Raw genomic sequence first — 25,328 nt, forward strand, 5'->3', positions numbered from 1 at the left:
AACACAACAATGTTGCCCCATGAGCAAAGCCCCAGATCATTTCATTTTGCACATTCTTGCAAAACAAGCTGAAGCTGATAGGAACCCAAGAGCTGATAAGAGACCTGGTGAAATATTGGGAAATACATTTTTCCATGTACCTGTTACCTGAGGGAAACCTCAGGCATAATTCACACAGTTTAGGGAATGGCACAGTCTAAAGTATCTGGAGATAATGGAGTATTTTATTGCACTGCTATCTGCAAAGGTACACCACACAGGGAGACCTAGAGCACAAACATAAATGATTACAAGGAGCTGGCTCTGACTTAATGTTTGAATATATTCAAATGTTCCACCAGATACATAGAAATATCTGCTGCGTATTTATTTATTTAGGTTATTTTTAACAGTACCCTTAAGGGTGTTTCAAAATGGATAAGCAACTAAAAGTGTGCTCAGCTGGACTTTAAAGAGGAATTTGGGAACAGTGGTCAGGGCTTGCCTGGGAAATACAGTGTCAGCACCTGTTTGGAGAAGCTGCTTGTCGTATTTTGCCAGGCAGCGTTTTGGTCATTTATAATTACTGTTTGACTTTGGTTTTACTTTCATGACAGTTTGACTTTGCTCCCATTTAGCAGAAATGTTTTGGGCTTAAGAGCTGAAATGCAGGTGACTGCTGTTGTGGTCTTCAAGGATCATTATCTTGACTGACCTCTGGAGAAGCACAAACCGGACTGAAGGCATGCCTGGGGATGGAGTCATGGGCAAATGGTCCAGGAGTGCTGAGGTGTAGGAAAATGGGCCTTTTCTGGCCCAGGAGTGCTGGACATGGACACTAGTGTCAGGCCCCATCCAACACATGCAACAGCTCTTGGGCTTCAGTAGACCACCTCCTGCCAAGAGAGGAATAAACTGTTCCTCCCTCTGCCATCTGCTCCGGCTTGCCAGGAGGGAAAGACCTCTAAGGAAACCCAGTGGGGACACCACAGCTTTCCCTGGGGCCAGCACCGCATTACCATGCTGTTCACAAAATGGACCTGCACAATCTCAGCAGGAAAGGGCTGTGGTGTGAAGCCACAGGTTGTCAGCATCGTGGCTTCCTAGAGACAGTATGTAGCTCGAGGGGGGTATACATAGCTGATGTATGCAAGTGTGAGGTGGACAGAATGCCCTGCAATGCCTCTCCTATAGCCTGGGGGGACATAGGAGGTTTTTACACTCTCACATGGGTGAAAATCCTTTGCAAATGGATGTCCCACATGCCTCTCTTGGGGCAGGTGTCCTTGGAGCCAGGGGGAAGGACCTCAGGGTGGAGAGGCAAGGCTGAGCCTCCGGCTCCAGTACAGCACAAGCAAAGCTATCCACGCCTCTGCTTTATTTTCAGATATCTGAACACTCATTACTCTCTGTGTTAAATGTAACTCCATGTGTGTTTAGTAGTATCTGTACCAAAGGACAGAGCACATCGAGTTGTGATGCTGCAGATTCCCTGAGTCACCCATCATCTGCTGGAGAAGCTTCGCAGGGCTCTGTGACTGTGCATCCTCCCATCGCTGTGATTCCCAGCCTGATCAAGTCCCAAATAATGAGTTGCTATATTCAGTCGCAGTGTAAAAATACAGTTAAATGTTGTATCAACAAGTCTAATCTACTTGGTTGTCTCTGATGTGAGAGATCTCTTGAGAACTAAATTTGCTTCATGAAATCAAAAGAGTCAGACAGCTTTAAATAAAAACAAAGGAACTAATTATGCCTTAAGCAAAATATAGAGAGTCCATATGAGAGAAAATAACATTAACATAGAATTAAAATATGACATTTTTGTCTTGAAGAACGAAACCCATTTTTTAATGTTGGCACAGGAGGATGATAAAACTCTCCCTGCTCTGAAAGGCAACATGCAGGACTTTGTGTTTGTGCTCTTTATGGTGTAATGCCATCATATAAACACCCACCATCCAGGCCAAGATTGTTAGCTTTCAGGGCAAGATAACTCTTAAGTCTACAATAAAAGGGAACTAAAATGCATAAGTGTAATAAAAGAAGCGCAAATAAAAAATGAGAGGGATGTGAATATGGCACCAAACTTTTTATTGGAAATTTCCAGCTCCTCTGCACAATACACGGCCATAACAGGACTGGCTACTCCTGCTTGTTGTGCGCTCTATACAAAGGAGTGATAACCTTCAGTGACCCATACCCTAGCAGGATGTTATATCTTCCTGAGTCACTAAGCAAAATTCAGACCCTGTTTTTCTGCAACTCTCAATAAATCTGAGCAATCCAGAAATATCGTTGCTAATGGAACTGACCTTCTCTTCCAGCACAACCCCACTGCTGTTTCTAATCTTACATTGACTGCCAGACACTTGCTTCCTAACTAAACTTACTCATCCTCACTCCCATTTTATGCATCACCACTGAATTTGACCCAGTAGCATGACTGATTTGATTTGTGCCTCAGGGTACTAGAAAGAGAAACTTGCTGTAAAAAAACCCAAGGTACTAGAAAGTACAAGAAACTGGAAGTGAAATGACATTATGCTTCCTTCTGGCTTCAGTGTCCTGAGTCTGTGAGTAAAAGTGACACCTCTGCTTCCATGAGGACCTCTCAGGGCCATCCAGTTTTCCTTTTCTTTCTTGGAGGTCCCCAGTGGGGGCTTCAAATCTTCCTGAGGATGCCATCCACAGACTGCAATCCCTGTCCTTCCTCTAAAACGGGAGTGAGGAACTGGTACCCACCAGTGCATGCCCAAACTATCACACTTATTGCTGAGCAAAATATATTTCTTTTACCCACTGAGCTGCCCAAGTAGAGCAGAGTGTCATATTTGAAAGTGTTGGAAGAAATTGAGTTTGGGGTGTTTTGCACTAGAAGCATCGCAGCAGATGATGGTATTGTGAGCGATATTTTGCTTGAAGTTTTCGGGCAGAACCTGGCAGCAGGGTGACCAGCTGGGCAGCAGAAGACAGGACTTGGCCAGAAAGCTACACATGAGAACAGAAGCTTTATACAGCATGTAGTGAAGGAAAACATTGGGAAACACTAGAAATCTGTAAGGGCTGATGCTGTTATCCACATTCTCAGCCAACTAATCTCCCAGTATCGATATGGTGTTTATTTAACACTAAAGAAAGACGTGGAGCTCTTCACAAGACAAGTAAAACACATCTCTGGCAGAACTGTTTTCTTCTTTCTCTGTGAAAAATAGCTTCTTTCTGCAGTTTTAAGCCACTCAGACGATATGTTACTGCTTTATCTCCCTCCAGTCACTTGTTCTTCCCTCCCCATCCTGGCCGGGGTGAGAGGCACCGCACGTGAAGCCCTTCAGAGCTCAGCTCACCAAGTAGCTTTCAAGAGCTATGGGTGGTTTTCAGCTCCCATGAAAACTAGAGGAAGCTGAGGGTACTTGAGACTTGGCAAAGGATCAGACTGTGACTGATTTACAGCACTGAACTCTGCGTTTCTGGGGCTGCTTGAGAGACAGAGCAATGAGAAATTTTCATTTGTTCCTCCTCTGCTCTGCCTTGGTAGAAAAGGCCCTACTTTCCCGGTTGGTTATGGAGTTTAGCTGGTGTTTAAACACCTGGTGTAAAGACATCAGGTGTTTGCACAGCTGAACTTCTGCAGTGTGGGACAGAGGCAACCTGACCCCTGTTGTGACCCTTGCACACTAAACCTCTTCTGCACCATCAGGAGAAAATCATGTTCTTAACATTACTGCTGCAAACAGAAAGGCCAGAGTGTTTATTCCCGTCATCACTCCATGTAGCACTTTATTGCTTCAGTGAATCAGTGGAAATAATCCAAGAGTAAAACACTTACAGGTGGATGTGATGAAGCCAAAGACAAGACTCTACTGACTTCATTAGAGCCGGGGTCGCTCCTGCATTTAAACCTAGTCCTAAAATAGCTGTCCTACTGTTTTACATTGCAGCTTCTCATGACGTGTCCCAAATACAAAGAATTAAGAATACATTCAACACTTCAAAGAGGTTTTAAAGAACTTCTATGATCGCACCATGCCCACGCCTTGAGGAGGGAGGCCAAAAGCTGTTTAACTGCTTTCTGGTTTGAGCTGTTTTACATCTTTTAAATTGTTTGTTATTTTAATGGTAAAAATAAATTCTGTCTCAGTTTGACAAACTGCAGCAAATCCCTTAAGCTTAACAGCAGTTACCAGAAATGGGTTTGCTGTCAGAGAAGGTACCCTCAACAGTTTAGGAAGTGACCTGGGATCTTTACTGGCTAGGGGAGCTTATGGTCTTTGTTGGAATTGTAGCTCCAACTTTCAAAAGCACTTGATGTCCATAAAGACTCTCAGGGAACTCGGAGCCATGGGCTAAAGCACAAAAAAGAAATCCTGATCGAATGGTCTAATAGAGCTCTCACTTTGTGGGGATGGATATTGGGGTCCTGCTTGCTTCATTATTTCTTGGTCTAATCATTGACTGAAATATGGGCAAGCCATCTGAGAGCAGAACCTCAGGCTTCTCCTGCTTCTTCTCCTCCTAGACCCGTGTGTGTATGTCCCTCCAGAGTACACAGGGTGCCCTCCCTCACGCTATGCCCTTTCACCAGATGAAGAAAACTCTTTCTTCAGGGGCAGGGTCTGTGATTTCAAACCTCCAAAGGCTAAGGCAAGCTCTGGCTTCCAGCCCAGAGGAGTGCCCTAAGGAGCCTGGCACCACACAACCTTTCTGACACCATGGCTATCAACAGCTGAAGTGTTTCTAGGTATTCATGGCAGCATGACCTAAGGAAAGGGTCGTAAGGAGAGTTTTCATCAGGGAACTTCAATGCTGTAGTGTTCTCAGCACCTCAGCGCTAAAGGTTTACTGCTCTCCTGAACACAGAACACCTGAACACAGGCACCTGTAACTGAAGTTGCAGCCTGAGGCATCAAAATACTATTATTTTAGCTATCTCCTTAGGTGGTTTTAGGTATCTCAAGGAAATGTTTACAAAGGCTCACTTTGGCCTAGGGAGGATTATTTCCCTCGGTTCCTCTATAGGCAGTGGAAGGGAGCAGGATCCTGCTGGACAGTCCAACCTGCCTATGCCATGTTTGTGCCCTGACACTCAGCCGACACTCAGCTGAAAGGTCTGCACCTTTCCACTGTGTCATGGAATGCTACAGCTGTCAGCTCAACCAAGTCACAGCTGGCCTTTGGAAATCCCTGAAAAGGCTATTTTTGGCAATGATCTGAGCATTCAGGAAATGTTTCTGGAAAGACAATGTAGGGTCCCTTAAATGTGCTTTGGAGGAAGGTTCACTCAGAGCTGGCATGCCCAGCAGCTCCATCTCCCTTACCACTGGTTCACACTCCCTCAGAAACGAAGGGTGCCATAGCTGAGCTCCGGTCACCACTTCCTACCATGCTCAACAGAAACCTGGCAGATGCACAGCGCAGGATTGCAACAGACAGTACTTCTTATTCATCTCTATTTTCCCATATTAGTCTCTGCAGACCAATCAGAAACAGTTCACCAAACAAAGTTAAGCAATATCACAGAGAACTTTAAGAAATTACTCTTATCATCCCTCCTGAGGATAGGCTCAATGGTCAAGGCCACAGTGAAATCTTCCTTTTATTGTAAAAGTTAACTGAAGTTAGTTATTAAAGTGCTGCCAGTATTTAGGGAGGTTCTGAAATGAAGAACAGCACAAGATACCTGCACTGCCTCTGAAAATTTCACAGATATCTTTTTCCATAAAATCTTGGTGTGGTTTCTTATGAAGAGCTTCCTGGAAGACATATCAGGTACAATTTTGACTTGCCAGTCTGGATATGGGATATGTGAAGTAATGCTTATAAATGAAATGCTTCTAATCATGTGTTGTATTTCTTGTAAAATGTAAAAGTTTCTCTTGTGGAATTTGTTTGCATTTTTCAAATGTTTATATTGCAGAGAAGCAGAGTTTGTGAGTATGTATATACAGATTGAAAAGTGGGGTGAAGCATGTTGATATTTAATTATTCAATTAAAGTTACCAGATTTTTGTGTACTTCTTAGTCAATATTTAAGATAAAATAATAAAGGTAATAAAGTATCCCTTTGTTAATCTCCTCAACAAAATGACACACAACAAAATATGCATTACCAAAGGTTCACGGATGTGAAGGATTAGCTGTGGAGTTGGAGTTCTTTACATGTGAGAGATGGTAATGCTGTTAATTGCTGGCCATGAGAGCTATATGGAATTTAATTTAATGAGTGTTAATTGCTGGCCATCAGAGCTATATGGAATAAAACTGAACCAGAATGTTATCTCTGGGGTTTCAGTTCAGACCTAGTCTTGGTCAACGAGCGAAAGTTGTTACCACTAGATAGGTATGCAGTGTAAGTTTGATCTATGCTCCTGTTTCCCAAGTGTGGGTGGACACATTATAGAAGTCATCAGAAGAATTGTGCTAGTTGGTCATATTCCACAAGGAGTCCAAGGACTTAATGATGTGAGCACTCTGGAAAAACAGTGGGGGTTACTGGAGTATGGACCTCTCTTTTAGGGGATTTGTGGAGGATATTGGTCTCCACTATGTTGGTACTCATCACAATATCCCCATTTTCTTTAAAACATCTAAAATAAGTAATGGTGCCAACAGCCAAAATACCCTCCCTATGCAGAGGGCATCCTATCTTTCTAAACATATATGGGAAGAAAATGAAAGTGAGCAAGAGGAAGGCAATACTGACTGAAGTCAGTACCTGACAGCTGCTGACAGCCTGTGGAAGAGGGAACGATACAAGAAAAGCTCAATTAGCGGGTGACTAGCAGTAGTGGTCATCTAGCTGCAGCAAGGTGCCACACCGTATGGTCTCATTTACCTGTCAGGAAACAGATTGAAGGCACTTTACACTGCACTTCAGATGCTCAGGCTGGCTTGGTTAAACTTAACTTGAGTAATGCCACATCCACCACAGTCTTTAAAGCAGACTCATGCTCACATGGTTCAGCTTGACAAGACCCTTGGGGCAAGGCTCCAGGTCTCCTTCTGCAACTCTAAGTCATTGTCCCAAAGCTAGCCCAGAGGTGAGTCGGTAAATTGGGGTTCCTATCAGGAGGGAAAAGCACACACAAAATACATCTTCAACAAGACCAGCACTAATAAACCAAAGGAGATTCAGAGAGTTATAAAGAGGCATATTGTACATTCCCTGAGATTGGGGCATTAAATTTGGCCCGAGGAAAGAACAAAGCCTGTGCAAGGGGCAGGAGTGAGAACTAAAGTATTCACAAAAGTTACAGCAGCTGCAGCACTGGGGAAAATCTGAAATTAAAGAATAACCCACGCACTTCTATTTTTATGGCTTATGAACATTTCAAAGGGTACAAATAGTACATCTTGTGCCCTATAATGTAATGAACAAAACTATTCAACAGGACTTCCAGCAATATTACTCTCTGTGACGTGAAGTCTAAAAGACTGATACTCACACTAGGAAATAGAGTAATTCTAAAATCTTTAATAGATAAAACTTCTTCCTGCAAATCTAAGTACACAGAGATTTATCAGAGAAAGAACTAAATTAACCAAGTTTTTAATTTAAATTTCAGCAGCCTCAGGTTTGGAGCTCTGATCCCAACAGAGGGAGGGATGGTAGTGTACAATTACAGGATTGGAGTACGATTTTAACTGTCTTTGGATCAGGGTTTTGAATGAGCTTAGATTTTGAGTACTATTCTGTTAGAATAATTACCTGCCAGTGTTTGGAAAATATTACAGATCTAATTTGTTTATGTTAAAACAAATAGTAAAAATGTTTAACCCATTGCCAAAATAGTGAATCCTTTGTGGAAAAATATCAACAAAACCAGCATATCTAAGAGTTTCACCTGACATTATTTGGACTTCTACACATCCATGAATTTCCCCAGAATAAATTAGAAAGAAAACAAAATAAAATCACTTCAAATAGGTCAATAACAGGCCCTGAGCTGTAGCAAAGTTTCAGGATGGGACTCACATTTTAATGCCAAAATTGCCATAGATAAAAACCTTTCCATCTGTTCATAACTATGCAAATTTCTTTGTGCCACTTTCAAACCTGTCCTGTGATATCTCCAAATATTGAGTACACACAAGTCTGAATTAGAAATGCATGTAGGCTATTTCAGCATGAGTCAGGCAATAGACCTGGGTGAGGAACTAGTGTTGGCCGGGCATCTGTCACAAGACCACCACCAAAGACTAAGGTGCCAGGGAGCATTTGCACTAGAAAACAAAAAAAAAAAATGCTCTATTATCAATGTCACAAAAGACTTTTTGTTTCCTACAGTACATCTTCATCTCCGAGTCACAAGAAAATAGAATAGGATAGAATAGATTAGTTCCAGTTGGAAGGGTCCTACAATGATCATCCAGTCCAACTGCAGCTACCAAAAGCAAGTTCCATGGCTCCTGTCTAGGACTAGTACTGTATTAAATATTTAATGGTGGCTACAGCAGAGAGAAATGTTTTTAGATAGTGCATTTATTTAGGTGAATTTAATGTGGGAAGAATGTGAGGCACAGAAAGAAACATAACAGCACAGCAAGCAGCACAGTGATGGCATCAACTAATTGCTGCAAAATACCCAGTGGTATCAACTGAAATGGATCTTGAATCTTCTCATGTGTAATGTGGGCTTCAGGTGTCATTTCTGGTCTATTCAGCACAAACATGCAAATGGGGGTTGGGACAAGGTAGAAAATAGTATTTAGGTCAGACATTGCAACAACTGTTTGTGAACATGAAACAGAGGAGAAGCATTCCAGACAACCTGTAACAACCTAACAAATCTTACAAAAAACTTAACAAGTAGAAATATCATGCTTTTTTACTACTGAGCCTAACCTCCTTGTCACACAGACCCAAGCTGAAAGATTCAGCTCTGTCTCCGAGTGCAAGAGAGGATGGCCAAGCACTGCCTTGGCTCTGCCTTTCCCCTTGGTTTGGTGGGTTCCAGTGAGCTCTCAGCCCTTCTGGCAGTGCCACAAAGAGAAACCACTTGCGATTCACTTCTTTGTTCTATAAGATATTAGTCTCCCTTGAAGGAGGCAGTTTTTGGTTGAAGACAGCTGACTTGGAGATAAATTAAATCAAAATCAATCTTGTCCGCTTTTTGGCTGCATCTTTAGAAAGAAATACTTCATGCTCCAGTGAAACATTTCCCTGCAGTGGGAGGAGGAGGAGGGCAGGAGATCACCTCGGCAAAGTGAAATGGGTGTCTCAACCATGTCTCTTGATCTTCAGAGGTGGTAATGCTCAGTTTGGAGTTCACTCACCTATGCTATGGCTACCTACCCCACAGTACATAAGGAGCTAATCCCGTTCTTCATTTCAGGTTTTTAAGTGACTAAGGCCAAAGAGAAGCACACACAAGTCACCATCCACGCCTGACATTTCAGGAGAAATGGTTGAACCTGTGGGCAACCACTATGTTGTAGCCAGACCTGTGTACTCAGAGAATTTGTTCAATGAAGAGCACGAGAAATTGCACAGATACCATAAAAACTTTTGGGATCACCTGAAAATATACTTTCGGTAAGGAGATTTTTTTTTTTAAATATGGATCTAAGAAACAGCCTGAGCTGCTGCTCTCAGACAGCATGAACTTTACCCTGACAACTTTCATCTCAGATTCCAACAAATCAAATAAAACTCTAAATGCAATGTCAGATTTTTCTAAAGAATTTTAGTTGCTATTACTCTTAAAAGTCTTCCTACAGTTCCTAAAGTTGTATCCCGGGCAGGTTCTCTTTTCCTGGACAGCAGTGACCTTGGTAGCACAGACTTTGGGGACACCTTATTGTGGCCTTTCAATACTTAAAGGGGGCTTAAATAAAGATGGGGACAAACTTTTTAGTCGAGCCTGTTGTGATAGGACAAAGGGTAACAGTTTTAAACTAAAAGAGGGTAGATTCAGACTAAATATAAGAAAGAAATTTTTTACAGTGAGGGTTATGAGACATTGGAACAGGTTGCCCGGAGAGGTGGTGAATGCCACATCCTTGGAAACATTCAAGGTCTGGTTGGATGGGGCTCTGAGCAACCTGATCTAGTTGAAGATGTCCCTGGTCATTGCAGGGGGTTGGATTAGATGGCATTTAAAGGTCCTTTCCAACCCAAAACATTCTATGATTCTATGAAAATTTTGGTTGGAAGGGAGTTCTGGAGACCACTGGGTCCTCCTTGAAGCACAGCTGGCAGAGCAGGTTGATCAGGGCTATGTCTGTGAGAGATTTTGACCTCTGGCAGCCTGAACCTGAATCCTTACCCCTTCATTTTCTCTCTGAAGAGGCTGTGACTCAGCCAAGCTGTTCACCAACAGCTCTGTCCTCTTGTGTCTTTACAGCTGCTCCCCACAAAGGGTTAAAAAAATTGCCTTGAATTTGTTTCCCATCATCTCATGGCTGCCAGCATACCGCTTCAGGGAGTGGATCCTGAGTGACATTGTCTCTGGCATCAACACAGGGCTCGTGGCTGTCCTGCAAGGTACCTCTGGGAAACGTGTGCTCTGACACAGCCTGCTAGGCCAGGTCCAAAGGGACTGCTGGCTGCAACCTGTAACACACATGTCACCTTCTCCGGGTCTCTGTCCTTACAGGTCTCGCCTTTGCTTTGCTGGTGAATGTTCCCCCCAGTTATGGACTGTATGCAGCATTTTTCCCCAACCTTGTCTATTTTATCTTTGGCACATCCAGACATATCTCAGTGGGTAAGTTCATGCACACCAACCACTCTCCTCACTGGTGAAGAAGTATGTGCTGTCCCTTCAGGTGTCTAACGAATGCCTTGCGCTGCTCAGGTCCCTTCCCTGTCCTGAGCCTGATGGTGGGAGGAGCCGTCACCAGGCTGGTCCCAGATGACAGTGCTGGAAATGGCACTTCCACTAATATCTCAGCAATAAATGAAGAGAGGGTGATGGTGGCTGCATCTGTAACCTTCCTTTCTGGGGTTTTTCAGGTTGGTAAACATATGTGTGTGTGCCTGCACACTTCTATATGCATGTATATGAATAGATGGATAGTGGACTGACCTTCCTCTGCTGGTGTACTCACCAAAGTAATTCTCTTCCCCTTCCCATGTAACTGACCTTGGCTCACTGATTAGGAGACATCTGCCCCCCTTCAGGGACCAGGCACTGATCCATGCTGTGAAATCCCTGGTTTTACCCAGATATGAGCCTACAGTCCACACAGCTGGACCCCACCTACAGCAAAAAACAATCTGCTGGATAGGAAAAAAGTAGCTGTGAAAGTAATGTGAATGATGAAGACACACCAAGGGCAATAAAACCTCTGTCTCATAATAGCAAAGTATTTGGATTTGTCTTTTCAAAAAAAAACCCCGGTTTCTCATTACTTCCTAATATAGAAATCCTACAGTTCCTTTGTAACCTATGACAAACATATAACAAACATATCATGTTTGTGCTTCATGAAACACTGGTACCATGTGAAAATATGGGTACTGAAAACACTAAGACTAAATAGGTTTATTTTAGCTATAAAATAAAAAGAATAGGTTTTAACTGCTCTAACAATTGCTGTTAGTAGTCTTATGCCCCCTGTTGCTAAATCTCAATTTTTATTGCGAGTCTGCTGACAGTAAATTCCTTAATCCCTGGATGTATGGGATTAGGTGAAAATCTTTGTTTCCATTAAATATGGTTCTCTTTGTTGTAGAGACTGCTTAAAAGCATGAATGAATCCCACTGACGTGTGGTCATTTTGCATTTCAGTTGCTTCTGGGAATTCTCCAGTTTGGATTCATAGTTATTTATCTATCACAATCATTAATCAGCGGTTTCACGACTGCTGCGGCTATCCATGTTTTGGTATCTCAGCTGAAATTCATGCTTCAGCTACCTGTCCCTGGATTTAATAAACCATTTGGTATCGTCTATGTAAGTGCTAAGTGTTCATTATTTGCTAATGCTATTGAAACCTGTGATGTATATCTGACTGTGTATCACAAGGCAGTAATAACAGAACTCAGCATAAAAACAGCCAAGCAGGAGGAAACACAAGAGAAAAATATAAGAGATGTGTTATTACTATATGACCAATCTTTAAATTTATTACCAAACAGCAAGTTACACCCTATTGGGCTAATTAAATAATATTTTCTATTGTGTGCTGCCATATTTTAATTAAGTGTTCAACTTTGCTTCAAGCATTTAATTATTCATTTTTACTGGACTGATATTATATATTATTTAATTTGGGTATGACTCTGTGAGGGCTGTTGGATGAGAAAGGAGGAAGGGAGGAGCAAAGAGGGGGACCTGCTCAGTAATTCCACGTGCGCGTTTCCTATTGTGCATGTGTGTGTTGCTCCGACCCTCCCTCAGGGGAGGCCAGGAGGAGAGGGTGTTTCTGGGAGGAGAGCCAGTGGAAAGGGTGTTTCACAGATGCTTTAGTCGTTTGGGTTATGCACATGCACATTCACTGGGGCTTGCAATCCAATCATGCCACAGGGAATAAATCCCAACAACCGTAATCCTTAGAGAAATTCAGATACAGCTCTTCTGGAAGGGATAGTGAGACTGTTCCAGGGCACTACTATTTCTAAAAAAAACCATATTTCTTCCTGACTTTGCAGACTCTGGAGAGTGTTTTCAGCCAGATCACAAAAACAAACATCGCTGACCTTGTCACATCCCTAGTTGTCTTGCTTATCGTGTTTGTGGTGAAAGAAGTGAATGATCGATACAAAGCAAAGTTACCAACTCCCATCCCGATCGAACTGCTTATGGTAATGATCATTTCTCTTTGATTTTGCAATTGCTCTATCACTATAGTGACACAGGAAGCAGCGTTTTAACTATTTCTTCTCCTGTTCCACATTAAATGATAGATTATCATTTCAGCTATAAGGAAAAATTGACAGTGTTCATAAACTATTGTGAGATGTTTTACCTTTACTTAGCTGTTCATAACTGAACACATCTGTAGTGAGTAAGACATTATAAACTATGAATTTTTTCCTTGGATGAAACTGGCTCTGACACCAGCCAGCTGCAGTCCCACAGCTGGGGCCCCTCTGCACCACACCTGCAAGCAGCCACTGAAGTCCTCTGGCCATCCGTGGCCAAACACAAAACAGTTTTTCCCTCCAGCAGCAGAGGGTTTTGCCCCTCCCAAGCAGCAGTGGGGTCGGGGAAGCCTCACAAGGGCAGCAAGCTCCTGAAGTCCTGGAGAATGTTGCTGTAGACACAAGTAGCGCTTGTTTTCACCCAGAGTTATTACAGCACTTTGTTAGAAAACACCTGGTTTATTGGGTGGGATGTTCTCTGTTGTTAGTGAGATATCCTGATATACTCTGTGTGATTTATGAATGTAAACCCATACCTGTAAGGTGGTTCAGGAATGACATCTGAACAGCAAGGGATGTGCAGACCTGGGGCATAATTCTGCCACTGGTGTTGAGACTGGAAGGTGTGTGGGAGAGGGAAGGGAATGGTTTTTAATAGTTTCTTCACACTCTTGCTTGAATGTGCCTAATGGAGGTGGGTTTTATTATCTTTCAGACAGTCTTAGCAGCACTGATTTCCTATTTTGTTAACTTTGAAGAAAAATTTAATGTAGCTGTCGTCGGAAAACTAGAGGAAGGGTAAGTGATTTACTTAAAATTCACCAGAGGAGATCTCTCTAGTTTGTGTGTTAAATAATTGAGTGTTAAATCAGTTCAGCTCTGTTTCTGATTAAAATAATTTGCTTCATCTTCCTTCAGTAGGTGAATAAACAATTTGCTCTCAACAATATGAGGACACACTTTAGGTAAAAGTTACTCACTGGAGCACATCTCCTATGTGACAAAGAATACACTGCAACATGAAATAATTGCATGTTGCATTTTCTAAGACAGCTGTTGAGCAGGAGGTTGATGCTCATCCTTTTTTACTGAGCTACTCACTCCTGAACCCCTCCATTTCCCTTGAAGTACACACATGGTTCAGCAGCCACCAGCAGCCCTGGGAAGCCACCAGGACACTGCACAGTTCTCCTGCCTGGTCCCATGACTGGCCCCCAGCATCTCCTCAGGCACCATTATCCTCTGGAGGCCTCAATGTCTGCTGCTCCAAGAGCATATCCATATAGAGAGTATATATCCACATACAGAGTATATATCCGTATATAGAGTACATCCAGCTATGCCACAATTTTGGCATAAAGAATTAATAGGCACACATTAAGTTAGAAAGAGGGAGGAAGACATATACTGTGACAGCAAACTGCAACCATTTACTCACTGTGGTGCTCTCAATTGCCTCTTGTAGCCCCAGGGGTGTTAGTGGGTGAAGTTTGCAGAGGAACAGCTACTTCTGCTCAAGAGTCTCCATTCTTCCAATTTCAGTTCACTGAAAAAAAAGAAAGAAAGAAAAAAAAAAAAGCCTAGAGAGGAATTCTCCCTAGGATCTGCAAAAGACCCTGATCAAAGGAGCAGGAAATGGTAAAGCTAAAGCATAGATAGCCTGAGAGACTAGTCAATATTACCTGACTTAGTAAATATTTGTTTATCTGTCTAAAGTGCTACAATGAATCACACAGGGATATTTTTTTTTGGTCGTAATTAAGTGAAATCCATCTGTGTCCAAATTGCCTGCACAAGGGCGTCAGCATCCTGTCAGATCTTGCATCCGTGCCTAACTAGAAGGCAGAACTGTGCATGCACTTCAGACAAAATAAGCTGTGGTTGGTCCTGGCCAAGTAAATGAGAACCTGCTGAGACACAAACTGAGCCAAGTGTGGATAAACGGAGTCCCTGTCCCAATTAAGAATTTCCCAAAGTTTTATAGGGTTCAGACCCACAATTCTGTGTTGCATCTCTCAGAAATGCTCAGTATGAGCTGGACCCCTGCTTTGCTCACTTGCTTGACAACTAGTTTCCTTAGGCATACCCTTAATGAGTAGAGTTTTTTGTCTTTCAGATTTCAAGCACCTGTTGCACCTGATGTAGGTGTCTTCCAAAAGTGCATCGGCGACAGCATTTCCATCGCAATCGTTGGGTTTGCAGTAGCCTTCTCCGTGGCTAAGGTGTATTCCATCAAACATGACTATCCAGTAGACAGCAACCAGGTAGGTGAATAACACAGAAATCAATACAGTGCATTTGTCAATGAGAAATAAGTAATTTTAGGAATGCTTTGTCTTGGGAATAACTGTCATGAACCAGCTTTTAAGAACAATGTCTTTTGTTTTTATTTCAGGAACTAATTGCTTTTGGTCTGGGTAATATAGTTGGCGGATCATTCAAAGGATTTGCCTCTAGCACTGCTCTGTCAAGATCAGGTGTGCAGGAGAGCACAGGAGGCAAAACACAGGTATAGAAGAAAACAGATCATGTTGGCATTTAATGCAAGAAAGCTCTCTGTTTTCCTAGCTGACCATAATGCCTGCAAGCACTTATTCATAGTGGAATTGTTCTCTCATGCAGATTGCTGGTATTATCTCAGCTGTCATCGTCTTGATTGTGATCTTGGCCATTGGGTTTCTCCTGGCACCATTACAAAAGGTATTCACCGGTTTCACCTAGTGCTTCCTCCTGCTTACCAAAGACAAGGCTCCTCTAGGAGTCACGGGGAGTGTTCATTGGCTTCAGTGGGGGCCAAACAACGTTTTGCAAAGCTTGGTTCTTCTTCTCATATCATGACAGAGAAGACCACTACATCTAGTCCCTCAAAGGGAATGTAAGTGCCCAAACACTAAACATCACAGCAGCAGCTTTTAGGTGCCAAAAATAAGTGAGATTTGCAGCCTCAAGTCAGACACCTGAGCTGCACCATGGCTAGGGAGTTTCCAGCAGTAGTGATACACTGGAAGGAGTTCCCTGGCCTTTCAGCTGCACTTTGGCCCTATTTGTATGATCTTTTAAGACTTAATGTTCAACATTTGCTTTGCTTGCTTTAAAATTTGACTTGTATTTTGGTCTTTTTAACAGTCAGTCCTTGCATCTTTGGCTCTTGGCAACTTGAAAGGAATGCTCATGCAGTTCAAGGAAGTAGGGATCCTATGGAGAAAGGACAAGTATGACTGTGTAAGTTAAGTTCCACAAGCATTCAGGAATGAAGCACTCTGGAAAAGTCATCTATTATGCAAATTTGCTTACAGGTTATCTTTTTTTTTTTTATACCTGCCTTCACTAAATGGAAAGTACAATACTGGCAAGCCTTTTTTACTTGTATACCTCTTGCTCTTGTTTTCCTCTTTATCCCACCTATTTTGAGTCAATTCTCTCTCTTAACTTAATTTTTATCCATTTCATCAAACTCTATTAAAATACAGTTCATTATGTAAAGTCAAATATAGAAGACAGTTATAGAAAATGTCTAAATACCTACTGCATTGGCTGTGCATTCAGGGACATTTTCTCACACTCACGCATCATGTTAGATGGAAGTTACACGGCAAAAAACAAATGTCAACCAGGGCTTGAAGGGTTTACTCCAAATGGTGAAGCTCGTGTCTGGAGGTCAGGACTTAACCTCTAACACTCAGAAAATTTAGGTTCTTTTCTTTGGTGGGTTCCCTGTGTTCCTAAATGGTTCCAGACCTCAGTATTCCCAGCTACCAAACAGTTATTTACCACATGAAAATGCTCTGAGGTCTGTGGTTAAAAGTATTCAGTATTATCTAGTTATTTGTGCTTATCATCAGTCACATAGATTCACAGCACCTACATTTGCACATTTACAACTCTCAGCTTTACCAGGATACTGATTTACTTGTAACCTTGCCTTTCTGCTGGATTTTTACTGAGCATTTAGTGAACCACCTATAGAAGATCCACACCTCTATTATTCTAAGCCTTTATTGTATAGAGATTGTCATCCCTAGAAACACCTCCTGGTGCTAGTCAGTGAGTCTGTCCCCGTTTACAAGAAAACCCCTCATCAAAGGCAGATGGACAGCCTGGACCAGATCTGAGATCTGTGGCTGCTCCCACCCTGGGGTCATGACCCAGGTCCTTGACACACTCATAACTGCTGACATCCACCTGCTCGTTACAGGTTATATGGGTGGTGACTTTCTTAGCTGCCATTTTTCTTGGCCTGGATATTGGACTAGCAACTGCCGTGGCGTTCCAGCTGCTGACTGTGGTGATCCGCTCCCAGTTGTGAGTACTTGTTGGGCACAATGATAAGATATCTCAGGGCCTCCTGTTATAAATTAACTGTCCCTGTACAGAGAAGGCCAACAGCCCCATTCCTCAGACTGTCCAGAAACCTTGTATGGAAAAATACTTTACAGGGGTAAACCCTTGGATGTGGGGTCCCCACTGCAGCAGAGCTTTCTCTGCTCTTTCCCTTCTGCCAGGTTTCAGTATGGGGTACAAATAATTGTGTGTGTGTGTTTGTTCACAGTCCAAGCTGCACTGTTTTGGCTAATGTTGGGAGAAGTAACATCTACAGAAACAGGAAGGATTACACCGATGTAAGAAATGTCATGTTTCTTTTATTAACTGCTGCATTTGTGTTTCTGTAGAAGACATTGTTACTGACACTTTTGCTTCATTGTACAGATCTATGAGCCAGAAGGAGTGAAGATTTTCAGATGCTCATCTCCTATCTTCTTCGCTAATATTGAGTTCTTCAGAGAGAAACTCATCACTGCGGTAAGTGTCTGGGGCTGTTGTTCTGAACATATGAATTGCATGACAGATTAAGATGAATACAATTTCCCAATAATTACTATGTATGCAGTCAGACCACAGTTCAAAGACAAATTTTTAAGGAATTATTCAAATATTGTGGTCACTACTGTAATCCCACATGTACATACACACCTCTGAGAAAGAGAACAGCTTGACTCATGCTGAACCTTAACAATGTATACACATATTTTAAGTCCTTTAGAAGAAAGTAGTGCAAACATAGATGATAATATAAAGGGACATTATTTTATTTTATTAGCATTTATTTATTTACACCAAATAAATGCTAGTTTACTCATCTTGCCCCAAAGAGTGTAACCACAACAGTCAGAAGAAAAGCTGAATGAAATCACACTATCAAAGAGGTCTTAATCTCTTCCATGACAAACTGGGTGAAGACAGCCAGTCTTTCCATAATCAGCATGGAAATCCAGGACCCCTGAGCCCTCACTGTGCCAGAGACTCCCACCATCCCTAGACTGAGCCGAACATGCACCCATAACCTCCCCTTCCTACTACTCTTATGGAGAAGTTGATAAGCACTGGCTACCCTGAGCATTGGTAATGAGTAGTTCATTCTTCACATGAAGGACTGAAACTGGCAGAGGAACTAGAGAATCTGACATGTTTGGGTCTCCATGTGCTTGGCTTTCACCTCAGAAGAGACTGAAGTTTTTTTTCTGTGAGTGCAGTTGCTCACACCACTCTCTTCACAAATACGGGTATTTCTAACACCTCTCTCCTCCACCCACTAGATAGATGAGGCAGAAGACTTGCAGGAATTTAGTATTTTTGTAACCCTTATTATTCTAATTTACCCATTGTCTAATTTTGTTAAAACCAGCTAAAAGGTTCAAGAGACGTATGCAGCCAGCATGACCAATTTTGGTTTTCTTCAAGAAAACAAAACAATGTGTATATGACACATGCTGCAGTCAGGTGGCACACAGCAGATACAACCTGTGAGCTCTCTAATCTCAGTTGCCTGGGTGGCCATGTCATAATGAAGATGAGTAGAACATGCTCAGGGCTATCCAGCACTGTACCAGCCTGCTGGAGTTACTGGTCTTTGCTACAGCATTGTCACTGCTATAATGCTGTCCATGCTGGTGTCCTAAAGCTAGTAGAGGTGGTGCTGCCCCATCTGTAGCCATACCTGTAGGCATCTTTCCAACCAAGAAAAAGAGCCCTTGTTTGAGTTGATGAAAAGTAGTAGGCAAGATCAAGTCCAAACTATGCTCACCATGAATGTAAAGAAAAGCTGCATGAGATGCTGTGTCCTTCCCCTGGTGTCACTAGCTTGGGTTTTTTTAGCTATTCAAAGTGGTGTTTCTGCAGGTTGGCTTCAGCCCACTGAGAGTCCTGAGGAAACGCAATAAAGCTCTGAGGAAGATCAAAAAGATGCTGAAGAAAGGAGAGCTGCAAGTGACACCTGTATGTAAGGCAACTCCACCCAGTGGGATTAAGCAACCAGCTCTGGCTTGACGTGGCAGAGAAGTGCCTCACAGCCTCCCGTGCTAATTAGATATGCTATTCCCCAAGTTGCCACTTCATGGCATAAACACATTTCAAAAATAAGATTTTAAATATCTCTCACAGTTAGAGACCTACAGCTTTACCATGGGCAGAGCTTGTATGTGTCCACTGAAGTTTTGTTTGGCATCAAATGGCAGGATCAGATCCCACAGAGGCAATGTTCATGCTGTATTAATGGTAGGACAAAGATAGTTTTCTCCCAACCCAAATCCTGCATGCTTTTTGTTGACTTCTTCCAAAATTACTGAATCAAAGCATATCTGAAAACTGACTTCAAGGAAAAATAGAAAGTCATCATTATCTGATTATGATGATGATTAAATGATTCATGAGAGGAAACCAAATATTTCCAGACTCCTCCAGACAAGGGAGAGACAGAACATTCTCTAGTCTAAAGTGCAGGTGGGTCCTGCTCCATTTTATGGATACATGAGCTTTGCATTGCCACCATTCTCGCCCTTGTATAAGATGCAATACTATCCTGGCTGGGTCTTAAAAAGAAGTCTTAATTATGACACTTTTCTCTGTCAACACAGAAAGGCTTGATTTGCATGGCTAACCATACACATGAGTCAGATGAAGAATTAGACAACAACAGGATAGAGGAGCTGGACCAGCCCACCAACATGACAGACTTGCCCATTCAGATCAACTGGGGTGCTGACCTCCCCCCTGGCATCACTGTGCCCCGCGTTGACATCCACAGCATTGTTCTGGATTTCTCCTCAGTGTCCTTCCTTGATTATTCTGCCATGAGAGTCCTCCAAAAGGTAATTGTAATTCACAAGACAAACAGTGATCACATGAAAGAAAAATACAGGAATGCAGTTACACTTTAGAGACACGCTTGAGGGAAGGGATGGCACACAGAGGGACCTTGACAGGCTTGAGGAGTGACAATATGAACCTCATGAAGTTCAACAGGGCCAAATGCCATGTTCTGCACCTGGGTCAGGGCAATCCCCAGTATCAGTACAGGCTGGGGGATGAATGGATTGAGAGCAGCCCTGAAGAGAAGGACTTGGGGATACTGGTGGATGAAAAATTGGACATGAGCTGGCAATGTGTGCTTGCAGCCCAGAAAGCCAATTGTATCCTGGTCTGCATCAGAAGAAACATGGCCAGCAGGTCAAGGGAGGTGATTCTACCCTTCTACTCTGCTCTGGTGAGACCCCACCTGGAGTGCTGTGTCCAGCTCTGGAGTCCTCAGAACGGGAAAGACATTGACCCATTGGATTGAGTCTAGATGAGGGCCACAAAAACGGTCAGTGGGCTGGAACACCTCTCCTATCACAAAAGGCTTAAGAGAATTGAGGTTCTTCAGCCTGGAGTAGAGAAGGCTCCAGGGAGACCTTATTATGGCCTTAAAGGGCTTATAAGAAAGATGGAAAGAGACTTTTTACCAAGGCCTGTAGTGACATGACAAGGGACAACGGGTTTAAACTGAAAGAGGGCAGATTTAGGTTAGATATAAGGAAGAAATTCTTCACTGTGAGGGTGGTGAGGCATTGGAACAGGTTGCCCAGAGAAGCTGTGGCTGTCCCCTCCCTGGAAGTGTTCAAGGTCAGGTTGGACGGGGCTTTGAGCAACCTGATCTAGTGGAAGGTGTCCCTGCCCATGGCAGGGGGGTGGACTAGATGATCTTTAAAGGTCCCTTCCAACCCAAACCATTCTGTGATTCTATTCTGTGTTTCTAGCCTGCTTCTTAAAGGCATTCCTATATGGACTGGAAAGTCAGTGGCAACCTTTGAATTTATGTGAATTTTAATGTACATTTTCCATAGAAAATGTTTAGGAAATGGATTAAATAATCAATCTAGATTTTGTTGGAATTAGAGTGTTGGCTGTGGAACTCTTTCTTCAACTGGTAAGATTTTGGGAAGCTTTACAGAAATGTACATATGAAATGCAGCATTAAACACTGGGCTGGAATTTGGAGCATTGGAGTTTCATTTCTGCTGCTGTTCTCACTTCCCAGGATGACCTTGAACATAGCAATAAGAACAACACTTTCAAACAGTAGTACCTAAAGTTAATTATTTAGAGCCACATAAGGTGTGTAAATCTATTCCCATAGGAACTAAACATCTGCCATGTCACTGGGAACTGTAGTTCTGCTCAAATTCCCAGTTATAAAAATCTCCCCAGAAGATTTTGGAGTCTTAGTTTCATCTTGTGTCAAGTAGGTAACATAAAGCCATACAATTTATGAAAGATCACTTTTGTCACTGTGGGCTAAAGGTATTTAATATTACCCCTTTTCAAAAGGATCGGTCATCCCTGTCTGCAGCCATGTGAAGAGACTATACTGCCTCTAGGTGCAGCAGAGTTTTAGAGCTGCTTACCATCATAGATCTTACATATCTTAAAGTGATTTGTATGTTTGCTGTGGCAAATTACCATAACGGTTGTTATCAGCAAAAATAGCAGTATCTGAATTGTGCCTCTTTCCTGTTTAACAGACTTTGAAAGAATTTGTCCGGATCAACATCGACATTTACGTTGCAGGGGCACATGGTGAGTACTTGCCTTTCTGTCAGCATCGCCACAGATGCCTTGTCCCGCTGCCTTCCCTGTCCACCACTGGGCATGGCTCTGGAGGATCATCCCAGTTTTACCTTCCTGACTTGGACAGCAAACAGATCCAGCTGAGCAGATGTGTCATCCTTCCCATGCTGTCCCCAGCAGGCTGAGACTACGCACGATGGCTCATTTCACCTGTGGCCACTGATTTGCTGTACAGCTCTGGGCTCTTGGGCAGTCTGGGTTAGGAATTAAATAAGAAACAGCGCTCAAATTTCCTTTTGCCTGGCATCAAGCAGGGCAGTAGTGATGGGCATTTATATCCCATCCTCTCCACATCAGTAAAGAGGAACCCATCTGCTCAAATAAAACAGTGCAGCATACCAGCAATTCCTGTGTTCGCTCAGTGGACATGCTCAGGATACACTATTTCTTAATTCTCAAGGCCTGCAGGTCACTTTGTGCTTTGATTTTGTTCCCCCACAGAGGGATTCCTGGACAAACTGGAGAGATGTGCATTTTTTGATGAGGAGATTAAGCCATCCATGTTTTTCCTTACCATTCATGATGCGGTTTTACACATTTTGCTGAAGAAGGACATAGCCAGCTCTCCCAAATTAAAGCCCGCTGAGGTAACACTACAGTTTTCATCTTTGCTACTTTAGTGCCTTTACATTACTCACAGGCACCCAGCAGTGCCCTGCATAGCTAGACATGTGCTCTACATTGTCTTTATATTCAAGAAGTTAATGATTAAAACTCAGCTGGTCTCCAATAAATTTGGAGAGTAAGAGTGACCCCTGGTCCAGGTGTCTGGCAAAACACTAGCGAAAGAAGTGAATAATTCCCACCGGAGACTGGCCAGGCCGTGGACTTCACTTGCAGCCACATCCTTGGGAAGAGCATGGTGTGGGGTGAAGTTCTGACCCATCCACCGGCAGTCCTCTGCTGTCACCCACCTGGCAGGGACTGCTGGATACGCTGCAGTGGTTCTTGCAAGGCAGACTTGGTGCTGCTTGCATGTAGGCTTCCCAGGACTGTCTACTTTCAAAGGGAGTGCTAAAGCAGTGCAGATAAATAAGTACAGACAAATTTGGTGATGGCCCTTCTGGGAGTGTTCTTAAATCAAGAGCAAGAAAGGATCCCACGTATGTTAAATCTGTTTAAAAGAACCAAACCCAGAATGCTACTCATCTGGAAACTGCCTAATCCCACTTAGTTGAACTGGCCCAGCTCTTCTGTAGTGCCCCAAAGATGTGGTCAGGGGCATAAAGAGCTGACAAGTGAGAGCTTCCTTCCTTCCAGGCCAACTTCCCAGGCATGTTCCAGAGATTTAAAAAGCAAGACCTTCTTCAATGTGAAAAAAAGGAAAAAAAAGATAAAAAGAAGTAACTCACAACTTCTTGTGTTCATTGCAGGAGAAGGGTAGCAGCAACGACTATATCATCATCCCCAGCAATGGACTGCGCAGCCGGGAGTGCACGGTAAGACTCCCATCTCCAGTAGCAGCACCCCAACCGTAGGAAACACAACCCCAAAAGCTGCTCACAGGAACTGCTAGGTCAGATAACAAAAGCATATTCATCCCTGAGCTCTTGTGTCAGCCCAGGGCAAAAAGCATCCAGACAACTTATTGATGGGATCTGACTTAAAGCAAAGCCTTACAGGAGTAGGAGGTGTGGGGCTCGGCTCACAAGCCTTGCCTTGAGCACTGAGACTCTGCAGAGGGAAGGCGGGCAAAGGCCATCTCACCAGCCTCTCACCTGGTCTCCTCGCCTGTCCACCACAGTTCCCCCATGATGAGCTCACTAGTAGAATATCCATGTGGCAGAGACGTCATCATTAGTCCCATTTATCTAAATGCCTCAGGCAGAAGGGGAGTTTGAAGACAGGAACAAGAAAGGGACACATGCAGTCTTTCATCACGGACTTAAAGGGCAGTATCCAGCACATGGCAACCCCATTAGGAGAAAATGTCAGACCCCAGCCTTCCCCCACAGATGCTTTAGAGGAACAAATTCTTACATACTGCTCACCAGAGGGCACCTACCATGGCTATTCCTTACAGAGAGTGACATTTATGTCCTTTTATTTCCTACAGATTCCAACAGAAACAAAATTTTAGATTTATTTTCTAAATCCTCCAGAAACACAATGTCACTTACAGAAGATGAATGCAGATGCAGTGGTGAGCATGAAGACAGAAGAATACTTTTAAATACCTTAAGAAGGTTTTACTATATATGGTTATGCTCCAAGTTTTAGAATGGGCTTGTTAGTCTTTATGTGTTTCTGTATATATAAAAATGTATTTATGTACATACGTGGAGGTTAAAATCACACAGGTTATCTTATTTCACACCTTGTTGACAGCCTACCCACAGAGTTGAAGAAGCAGGTAACGCTAACCCTGTTTGCATATACTTGTACATATATCTATATTATTCTGACAGTTTGTAGACAATCTGTACAGTTGCTAGAGAATATATAAGTATTTGAAATCTTGTAATTTATAACACAGACTAGTAGGTGGGAGTGATATTTTATCTTCAGCTTGTATATAACTTGTATAAAGTTTTCTTGACGGTTTGTAAGATACCTAGTAGGCTGAGTTATTAAACTTGTTTTCAACTCACTACCATGAGCATAGTGTACATAGTGACTAATGTATCTACCAGAAAACATTAAGGTCATTCAGGAAAGACACAGCACTTTCAGATCCAAACATGGTTCATTGATTTGGTTTGGGCTGGTATAAAGTGCACAAGAGAGGACACATATATAGTGAATTATTAAATAATGATTTTGGCAACTCTGCATTGTTTGCTGTGTTTGTCAATACACCATCAAGGTAGCTCATAATCAATGAGACCCAGCATGTGTCCTCCAGTGAGCGGACAGACACACTGGCCCCAGTACTCAGCTTGGGAGGAGCTGTGGGCGCAGAGCTGCCAGGCAGGAAAGATGGTCTCTCGGACAGGTCTCTTGGACAGATGTGCAGAGGACTTTTAAAGAGTCAACACTGACACTCTAGTCTGCACAACCCAGTCTGCACAACTGCCATCAATTAACTCCTGCTGGAAGTCTAAGGCTTGAAGATGAACTACACCACAGCTTTCAGAGGAAAAAAACCCAAACAACAAACCCCCAAAGTGACAGAACTTTTAATGTAGCATAGCAAGTGCTGGAGGTATAAGAGTCTTCAGCCTAGAGGAAAATGGAAACATCCCCAGAGTCTGAAAGAAATAGCAGTCTGAAATCACAAGTTTTTAGTTTTCAAGCCTAGTTTTGACTTTCAACCAAGCTGGGGTGACCAGAACCATGCATCTGGACTTGTAGTGAAGAAGGGCTGAAGGGAAGGAGAAAGTGTTCTGGATAAACAAGAACCATGACTTTTATCTCCATAGTATGCAGGACTTCAAAACAAAATTTGAAGGGAAACCAAACAGAAATAAATGGGGAGAAATGCCACTTGGTTTTATAAAAGGTACATATACGTATGCCACATTCAACGGGTACCTTCATTTAGAAAACCGAGCTTCCAGAGGGAAATACCATAGATGTCACCTCTCTGGACCTGAGCAGAGGACACCTCCTTTGCCATGCCATGTGGGCAATTTTTAATGCTGTTGAAGAAGAT

The 25,328-nt window shown here is 42.8% G+C and overlaps 1 protein-coding gene across 1 annotated transcript; it reads left to right on the forward strand.

Moving 5' to 3' along the window:
* The first annotated feature begins 9,383 nt into the window (after positions 1-9,383).
* Positions 9,384-24,377, forward strand: SLC26A3 (solute carrier family 26 member 3). Its single transcript, XM_074825494.1, has 20 exons — positions 9,384-9,514; positions 10,326-10,465; positions 10,578-10,688; positions 10,779-10,936; positions 11,715-11,879; positions 12,578-12,730; positions 13,506-13,588; positions 14,907-15,054; positions 15,186-15,299; positions 15,413-15,490; positions 15,917-16,012; positions 16,986-17,092; positions 17,340-17,409; positions 17,498-17,590; positions 18,968-19,063; positions 19,702-19,935; positions 21,628-21,682; positions 22,175-22,320; positions 23,107-23,172; positions 23,790-24,377. Exons 1-20 carry the CDS (start codon positions 9,384-9,386, stop codon positions 23,811-23,813), a joined length of 2,268 nt encoding a protein of 755 aa, XP_074681595.1. The 3' UTR covers positions 23,814-24,377.
* The last annotated feature ends 951 nt before the right edge of the window (positions 24,378-25,328 follow it).

The sequence above is a fragment of the Strix aluco genome, chromosome 5, assembly GCF_031877795.1.
Source record: "Strix aluco isolate bStrAlu1 chromosome 5, bStrAlu1.hap1, whole genome shotgun sequence".
Taxonomy (NCBI): domain Eukaryota; kingdom Metazoa; phylum Chordata; class Aves; order Strigiformes; family Strigidae; genus Strix; species Strix aluco.